Source organism: Suricata suricatta, chromosome 10, assembly GCF_006229205.1.
Source record: "Suricata suricatta isolate VVHF042 chromosome 10, meerkat_22Aug2017_6uvM2_HiC, whole genome shotgun sequence".
Taxonomy (NCBI): domain Eukaryota; kingdom Metazoa; phylum Chordata; class Mammalia; order Carnivora; family Herpestidae; genus Suricata; species Suricata suricatta.
The window spans coordinates 123,757,558-123,767,570 of record NC_043709.1 but is presented as its reverse complement, the minus strand read 5'-3'; the positions used below and the strand labels follow the sequence as shown (position 1 = coordinate 123,767,570).

Genomic DNA, 10,013 nt, shown 5'->3' with positions numbered 1-10,013 from the left:
TAAATTAGAAACTTTTTTTCTAATACTATGAAAAAGGCAAGAGTTTTTATTGTCAACATACATTTTATATGTACTTTCTCCTTTTGACTGCACCCCAAAGAACCTTTTATGATTCAGGGGCAATTTGGCACTATTTAATCATACTACTCTGAAGTGAAAATAAAGTTTGAATTGCACACTATATTAAAAGTAAGGGAAGTATTTATAACAATTTTAAGCTTCTCATTATTGATTAGAACACAGCCTTTAGTCGCTAAATTTTAGAGAGGTATTCTAAACTTAAGAAAGGATTTTTAAAAGGAGCAATGTTTTTTTGGTGTGTTTTTTTTTTTTTCGTTTTTTGATTTTTAAACTGTACTCTACATTGACACCACAATAGAGAAATAGGTTTACTTTGGAACAAACTACAAATACATTCACACAGTTTGTGACAACTTACTTGTCTACCTAGGGAACTTAAATAGCTCAGTGAGCTACATTATTATAAATCTTGTCCAAGGCGTTCGATTTCTTCAATCAGGAAGTCAATGTCTTGGTGAGTTGCTGCGGGATTTGAGATGACCATGCGGAAGAAATTGACCTTGTCTCCCAAGGGCTGGTAGCTGACCATTGTGGTCCCATACTCCATCATTCTGGCCTTAATCACTGGGGCCACCTATAGGAGAGACCAGATCAAGATAGTTAATCTTGCTTGGGGACTCTTCCTCTAGCCAAAGAACCCAATATCAAGTAGCACTTTTAGTTTTTAACTAAATAACCAAACTCACATTTGTTTTCCTTAAAGGAATTGTCTCCAAGTTTTTTTGGGGGGGATCAAGGGACTAGATTTAATACATCCAAAATCTTGAAAGTCACAAGATGAATAATAACTGGTAGGCTCTCAGGTGCTTGCCACTTTATTCTTGACTTTGTTAAAAAGAAAACCTGCCGGCCTAAAATGGAGTCACTTATGCTAGGCCACTTAACCAGACCTGGGCTTCAAACTAACCTATTTACACTTTCAAGAAGATAGTCTTATCTGGTCAGTCAGGAATTTTCTGATCAGCACCAATAAGTTACTCTGTCACATGGGCCCTCATCATCCCCAAAAGATGAGGAAATTCACCTAATAAGAGCTTTTACCCCAAAGGACCTCACCCAAAGTAATTCTTTTTTCTGTTTGTGACTTCCTTGTCCTGCTTTTACAAATCTCTCCCTTCCTACTCGCCAGATGGGATGCTGCCTGACTTACGAATTCATTCATAAAACCAATTAGATCTTTAAAATTTCTCAGTTGAGCTTTTGTTATTTAATAACTTCCCAGTTACTATTTTGGGAGAATGGAAACAATTGAGTGTTGTTTCCAAGGCTAAATAGTTTAGCAATATAACATTTGGTGGAAGGCTTTTCCCCCCCCCCTCAGTAAACGTAAAAACATTGAAAATAAAACAGTTCAGAGAATGGTTATGGAGAGGTAAGCTTCAATATCAAGTGATGTCTGAAAATAAGCAGACTTTTGAGGCCCTAAGACATTTTTCTTTTTTGATACCCCAAAGCTCTCCCTTTTCTTTTATTCTCTTTTTGCATTATGTCAGTTTATAAGGTATTTTGAAATATAATTCTCTCTCTTTTTTTTTTTTTTTTTTTGAGAGACAGAGAGAGACAGCGCCAGCAGGGGAGGGTCAGAGAGAGAGGGAGATACAGAATCTGATGCAGGCTCCAGGCTCTGAGCTGTCAGCACAGAGCCCGGCGCGGGGCTTGAACCCATAAACTGTAAGATCATGACCTGAGCCGAAGCCAGACGCTTAACCGACTGAGCCACTCAGGCGAAATATAGTTCTTAATCATGATAAAAATAAGCAGAACCTACAAAGACTTAACATGACAGAAATGGATCACAGACAAGATCTTACCACTTGTATGTCAGACTGATGATTACAGAGTTCTTTGACTACTGTGTATGTGATAGAGTTCAAACTCTTTAGCTCAACATAAAGATGGTTTGTCCTCCATCTCTGAGGACTCATCTCCCAGTGCTCACCAAAATGAATCTTCAACTCTGACAAGACCTATAGTCATCCCTTGAATGTGCCACACATTTTTCTCCTTTCACACTTGTCCTCAGTCTTACTGTGTCACACTTATTGTCTTGGCTGAGTCCCCTTTCTCTTCCAGGTCACATCCTACACACACACCCCAAGGTTCTATCACAGACTTATAACCACTATTGAAGCCTTTCCTGACTCCCCTCATCCAGTTGCATCTTTTTTCTTTCATGTTGTAAATACATGATCCTTACCCATTGATCCTGTCTACAGAATATTTCCTATTGTCCTCTAACTTATGAGAATATATATTTCCTCTCTGTAATTTCAAAACTGTAAGCTCTGGAGGGCAGACACAGTGTCTTTTACTTCTTTTGTTTACCAGCACAGTATTGTGTGCACATTGAGGGCCCCCAAGTTCTCATTGATTATAAAGAATAGAATAACAGGAAAAGCCATCTAGGAAGAAGAATACATTTAAATTATGTCTAACTGTGTGTATGATCTGTTCACGTATTTTGCCATTGGAGTTTATAAAAATAATATCTGTCCATTTAAGTTTATTGCTGCAAATATGGAACCAGGAATGGCAGAGGTCACGGAGTTTTTGATTTATTTAGATATACATGGTAAATAACTCAGTTTAAAATGGGGACCATGGGGCGCCTGGGTGGCTCAGTCAGTTAAGCATCTGGCTTTGGCTCAGGTCATGATCTTGCAGTTCGTGGGTTTGAGCCCCGTGTCGGGCTCTGTGCTGACAGCTAGCTCAGAGCCTGGAGCCTATCTTCAGCTTCTGTGTCTCCCTCTCTCTCTGACCCTTCCCTGCTCGTGCTGTCTCTCTCTATCAAAAATAAATAAAAAACATTAAAAAATTTTTTTAATGGGGACCATGCCTTAAGTCACAGTTGGAGTCATCTTTTTTTAAATTAAAAAATTTGTTTTAATTTTTATTCATTTTTGAGGGAAAGAGAGACAGAGACAGAGCCCAAGCAGGGGAGGGGCAGAGAGAGAGCAGGAGGCACAGATTACAAAGCAGGCTCCAGGCTCTGAGCTGTCAGCACAGAGTCTGACCAGGGGCTCAGACACATGAACTGTGAGATCATGACCTGAACTGAAGTGGGACGCTTAACTGACTGAGCCCCCCAGGCGCCCCTGGATTCCTCTTAAATGAAGAACAGTTTGATTCAAGTGGAAAGCCATTAAGAACATGTGACTCTTGAACATCAACACTCAAATATGCATTGGTTTACAATGAGGTTTTCATCTTCAAAGTACTCAGTGTGCAAATGACGTATCCAATAAAGGGTTAGAATCTAAGAAACAGAAAGAACTTCTAAAACTCAGTACCCAAAAACCTAATTAAAAATGGGCAGAAGATATGAACAGACATTTCTCCAAAGAAGACATCCAGATGGCCAACAGACACATGGAAAGATGCTCAACATCACTTATTATCAGGGAAATAAATGCAAATTAAAGCCACATTGGGGCACCTGGGTGGCTCAATCGAACGAGTGTCCAACTTTGACTCAGGTCATGATCTTGTGGTTCATGGGTTCAAGCCCCACATCAGGCTCAGCGCTGACAGCTCAGAGTCTGGAGCCTGCTTCCGATTTTGTGTGTGTGTGTGTGTGTGTGTGTGTGTGTGTGTGTGTGTCCCTTCCCTGCTCATGCTCTCTCAAAAATTAACATTAAAAAAATTAAAAATAAATACAATAAAAAAAACTACAGTGAGCTGTCACCTCACACCTGCCAGAGTGGCTAAAATAAAAAACACAAGAAACAACAAGTGTTGGTGAGGGCGTGGAAAAAAGGGAACTTTCTTAACACTGTTGGTGGGAATGCAAACTAGTGCAGCCACTGTGGAAAACAGTATGGAGGTTCTTCAAAAGGTTAAAGATAGAACTACTCTCAGATCCAGGAATCACACTGCTGAGTATTTACCCCCAAAATATAGAGACACTATTCCAAAAAGAAACATGCACCCCTATGTTTATAGTAGCATTATTTACAATAAACAAATTATGGAAAGAGCCCATGTCCTTTGATTGATGAATGGATAAAGAAGATGTGGTATATATGTACAATGGAATATTATTCAGCTATAAAAGAGAATGAAATCTTGCCATTTGCAAAAAATGGATGGAGTTAGAGAGTATAATGCTAAGCAAAATAAATCAGTCAGAGAAAGACAAATACCACATGATTTCAGCAATATGTGGAATTTATAAAACAAAACAAATGAGCAAAGGGAAAAAGGAGAGAGGCAAACTAAGAAACAGACCCTTAACTAACTATAGAGAACAAACTGATGGTTCCCAGAGGGGCGGTGGGTGAGGGGAGGGGTGAAGTAGGGGAAGGGGATTAAGGAATGCACATGTCACGAAGAGCAATGGGTGATACATGGGAGTGCTGAATGACTACATTGTACACCTAAAACTAACACACCACTGGCTGGTAACTATACAGGCTAAGGTTCAAAAAATAAACTAAATACATGTAAACAAAACAAAACAAAGTATTCAACATGCAAAATCAACATATTTCCCATCAGGCCCAACTATTTGTTCGCTACAAAAGAGAAAACAAAGGACAGAGTTCACCTTAACCTTCATTTCTCCTTCATCTCATGTCTAGAACCTAATCTTCTTACCTAAAAATGAATGTGCATGACAATAGTGCACTGTGGTTTTCTGAGTCTAGGTTAAGTCTCTTTCTGCCTCTTTATCACGTAGGAAGGTAATATAAAGAGGAATGTTTCTGTTGGGTTGATCTGTCTTTCTCCTAAAGGATAAAGAATGTACACAGAGCATCGGTCTCATCACAGGGAATAAATGTGACAAAGAATATAAATTATCTCAAGTTTGGGATTAAGTTCTGAAAGTGGATCTACTAGAATATTCTAGCTTTAGGACATAAAATTTATTACTTTGTTCTAGGAGACATGGTAAATCAATGTGTTCCTGGGGAAGAGAAATCCCAAATTAGAAAAGGAATTCCAAATCCATGTGTCTGCAGGAATTTCAAGAAAAATCATGTAAGTATTCCTTAGTTTTTATTCATGTAATAAATCATGCTTCCTCTTTAGAACTGAGAAAACAATGATCATGCTTTGCTCAGTGAATTAAACTCTGATTTCATTTTAATGAGCAATCCAAGCATAAATGGTATTAATTATTAAAGACAACCCCCTCTAATTTTTCAGATAAATCAAATCAAATCAAATCAAAGGTCAAACATTTAAATGGTAACAGTTATCATCCGAAACTGGTTTTGGCATGAAGTTGGATTGAATCCTCCAAGTTCCTAAAGCTACCTGGGTTGGCAGACGTCAAAGCTGCCTAACTACATAAGACTTTTTGAGTGCTTCCAGAAAATGCGGATGAAATAAAATTTATAGGAACATGAACATCTACTTCATTGCATAATCACTAATTACATATTACAAATAGAAGGAAAATAAGATTCTGACTCTTTTGATGAATGTATAGCACTTTTACTAATTTTTAGACCTTTTCTTTTGGTCACATTCTTGGCTTTGTTGAATAAAGACAGTCAGGAAAGAGAGGTTGCATGTTGAAGAATTCCCTAGAGACATACTCAGTAGGAGCTCTAAGAGGATCATTTTCTCCCTTGTGTCCTTAGCTTTTTCAATCCTTTAGAAAATAATAACCAGGGAACTATCCCATAATTTGAATCCACATTTGTTTCTCCAAAGAGACCTCAGGTTAAAGCATCACAAAATCACAGAAATGTATTTTTTTCACTATGCATTACAAAATCTTTTTGTTGCTAAACCTTGGGACCATGAGTGAAATTTTGAAAAATGAAAAAGCAGAATACCCATAAATAGGAATCCCAGCATGTTAAAATTTCACTAAATTCCTCATTACATTCATTAATGTATATAATAATTATATGATATTATTTATATTAATATATTATGTTGTGTGTTATATTATATTAATAATTATTATTATATAATAATTACTTTGGAAGAATGTCACCTTATATATAAAGCCAATCTACTTCCTTGCCAATGTATTTTTATTTTTAAAAGTTTATTTATTTATTTTTGAGAGAGGGAGTGGGAGCATACACATGTACACACCCATGAGCTGGGGAGGGGCCGAGAGGGGCCAGGGGTGGGGGGGGCGGTGGAGAGAGACACAGAGAGAGAGAGAGAGAGAGAGAGAGAGAGAGAGAGAGAATCTGAGAGGCAGGCTCCAGGCTCTGAGCTGTCAGCACAGAGCCCAATACGGGGGTTCATGAATACTCATAAACTGTGAGGTCATGACCTGAGCCGAAGCCAGATGATCAACCAATTAAGCCACCCAGGTGCCCCATCCTTGCCAATGTACTTTTAAATCCACCATGGACTTTTTGGAAGTCCATCAGTCAGTATAAGACTGGTTGAAGCAGGGGTAATACATGGAGATAATGATCAAATACAATGGAATAAAATAGGAGATGATGATGAAGAACCAGGATTCATGTCTGATGAATACCCTCATGAACTCTATCTGCTGGCCCTGCATTGTATGTGGTCATGTGGTGCCCCAGGCCTTCTGTGTCCGTTGTGCCTCAATGATGACAGGCCACCTGTACACTCACAGTCCTGACCCGACAGCAGGACTGCACTGACCAGGTTCTCATCTTAGCCTCCTTCAAGAAGCTGTGGCTGTCTTAATTGATAATGACCACCTGTTGCCTACATATCTGCTTCTACCTCAGTGTGAGCTGTAGACAAAGGCCTAGGATCCACTAGTAGGTTTCCTAAGTGTTTCTGCTCCCTCTTCTGGAATATGCAAATGGCACTTTGGCTCAGCAAACATTTTTGAGTGCCTATTGTATGCTTAGCCTTGTACCAGACAAGGGCCACAAATAATAATTCTTTCTTGGAGGGTCCAGAGTTTAACTTAATACTCATTTGCCCACAATGGCACAGAAGACTCCACATTTTCTCCCATTTTGGGTCTATATCAGCACTGACCAAGAGAACTTTATGTAATGATAGAGGTGTGTTATTTCTCCACTATCTGATACACTAGCCACTGGTCACAGTTGACTACTTGAAATGTGCCCAGGCTAACTCAAGAAGTGATTTTCTGGTTAATTTTAATTTTGATTGATTTAAATGTAAATGCCAAGTGTGGCTATTGATAATATATTGGATAGAGCAGATGATCTATTTTATTTTATCTCAGCTGTTTTCCCTCTGGGATTGTGTGTACGTGAAGATTTACTGGTCCATAGACATTATATTTTAAGGGCTTTATACTTAAGAGGAAACTGTGAAAAATTATTGACATAATAAAGTTCACTTTGATATTTTATATGGTTCTATTGTTAATTCCAATGCTGAATTGCTGAATTCTTTATATTCTAGTCAGGAAAATGGAATTACAGGAGAGGAAAAATTGAGGAGGATTCATTTTGTAGTCCTACAGACTTTCAAATTTGAATCACCAACTGCATAAGAATAGTGTACTAATGTTCTAATGGCTCTCCCCAAGATATCATCTTCATTCCCATCACAGTTTATGTGTCTTTGCTAAAACCTGAGAAGCACTTGAACAAAGCTGTATTTAAATGGGGGAGATTCAGAGTTGATTTTTGCTCAGAAAGTGGTGGAAATGGTGGAAAAAGTCTCTTTCTGTTCTGTATTCCCATCTTGCCCCATCCCTCAGCCCTGCAATAATTCACTGATTCAAGGAATGGAATTGGCCAGACTTCTCGAGGGATTCTCTCTCTAGGCAATGGGTTCATTAAAGAGGTAGAGCCAAGAAGAATGGAAACATCTAATTTCTAACTAAACTTGTTAAATAATATTAGTCCTTGGTAAAATGACACACACTATGGAGAAGCCACACCATAAAACTTCAGGGAAAAAAATCTGAATTCTTTCCTCTCAGATCACTGCAGGCCCCTTTTTGGCCACCTGTCACCTCCAGTGTGACCCCCACCCTCTCTCCCTCCCACCTCTTGGGCTTGATTTCCTGGAATGGGCAAATGAGTAAAACTTCAAACATGACCATAACCTCTCCTCCTAGACACATGCATTGATGGATCCTCTTTTCTAGAAGCTTTTTTCCATGCATTCTTCTAGATCAGTGGCTCTGATCCTGGGTTGTATGTTGGGATTACCTGCTGAACTTTAAAAACCATCCCTAAACCCACACCAAACTGATTGGATTAAATGCTCAGGGTAAAGACCTGGTTACAGTGTTTTTTTTAATAAAACTTCAGGCTGATTCTAATGTGTGGCCAGGAGACTTCTTAACTATGAGGCTTGATTTAAACACCTCAATTATGTACAAGTTTCCTCCCGATGAGGGTTTGATCCTGGATTGTCTATGGACAGGAATTCATATCTATAAGCCATTCTGGAGGTTTTTAATCTATACAAGGTTGCACGTGGGTGGCTCAGTCAGTTAAGCATCTGACTCTTGATTTCGGCTCAGGTCATGATCTCACAGTTTGTGGGATTGAGCCCTGTGTGGGGCTCTGCACTGATTAGTGTAGAGCCTGCTTGGGATTCTATCTCTCCCTCATTCTCTGCCCCTCCTTCATTTGTGTTCGTGCACACACACTCTCTCAAAAAAAAAAATAAATAAATAAAAAATCCAGACAAAATCCCATTGTTTGACCTAGAAGAAAATACCGAAAATTGTGAAAGGTCAGTGAGGCAGCCCAGGGTCCTGCACAGCGGGGGGGAGGCCTTCCCTGCCCCTGGCAGTGACTGGAAGAAGTCTCGTCCTTTGTGGTAAATGAAAAACCAACCAACTACCCCACTCTCTGAGATCCAAATACACACGATCATCCCTAGTGTCCTATTCCCCAGCATGGGGATGGGGCCCTGCATTTACCACCTTTCAAGACTCTCTGGTGGACATCATAAAGCAAATTTCACCCATGTGTAAGTGATAGGAGCAGGAGAGGAGAGAAGATAAAGAAAATTTTGAAGCTCAAGCCCTCTGGCTCTGGAGTCAGTGATTTTGGGAAAATGATGTTTTCTCCCCATGTTTTCATGCCCCCGTCAGCAAAAGGGAGAGACAACAGTGCTTCCCACATTAGGTTACTTAGGTTGAAATACATTTATAGGCCCCATGACGGAGCTGCTGCTGCCCAGGATGTTGTTCAGGAAAAGGACACTTTTCCTGTAAATGCTCTGCTTGACCAGAAACAAGAAACATCCAGTCAGCCAGTCCCCGACGCCAAACCAGCCAGGGCTCCTTGTTCCTCACCCATTTTTTTTTCTCTTCCTGTTCCTTATTCTTCATCCTATAAAAGCTTCTTTCTTCCACCCTGTTTTGCAGTTCTCTACCCCCCCAGGGAATGGAGGGTGCCCACTTCAAAAAGTGTTAAGCGAAGTTTGTTTGTATCATGCAAACTGTCTTCTTCAATCGTTTTTAACACTTAGGAAAGTTAAGTGATCTAATGCTAGATCAAAGTTGAGCCTGGGACACAGTATGCACTCTAAACAGTGGCCGTTATTTCTGTTCCCTGCCCCATTGCCTTCTGGGGTTCAGCTAGCTCCATAGGATAGCCTTGACCTTGGCATCTCAAGAGGGTCAGCAGCAGCTCGGTTTCCTAACCATTTCTGGTGCCTGAAATCTCTTCTGTGCTTATGACCGAGCATGGTCATGGTCACTCAGTGGGTCAGCCAGCTTCAGTAAAGGTTCTTGCTGCATCGTGAATGCCAGCAAAGCTAACACCTGATTGCTTATTTTAAGATATCATAAACTTGCGCTCAGAAAAAAGAAGCAAAAAAAAAAAAAGGTGGGGGTGTGGTGTTGCCTTGGAGGCTCAGTAGGTTAAGTGTCTGACGTCTGCTCAGGCCATGATCTCACAGTTCATGCGTTTGAACCCCACATCGAGCTCTCTGCTGTCAGCACAGAATCTGCATTGGATCTTCTGTCCCATTTTCTCTTTCCCCTTCCTCTGCTTGCATGCATGCACATGCTCTTTCTCTCTCTCTCAAAAATA

The 10,013-nt window shown here is 39.9% G+C and overlaps 1 protein-coding gene across 1 annotated transcript in view; it reads right to left on the bottom strand.

The window, feature by feature from the left end:
- Nucleotides 1-304: 304 nt before the first annotated feature.
- The window catches only part of GAD2 (glutamate decarboxylase 2), an 81,131-nt gene continuing 71,422 nt past the window's right edge, over nt 305-10,013 (bottom strand). The window contains exon 16 of the mRNA XM_029955366.1: nt 305-655. Coding sequence (XP_029811226.1) covers nt 482-655 — 174 coding nt within the window. The 3' untranslated portion in view covers nt 305-481. The remainder of the gene's footprint in view (nt 656-10,013) is intronic.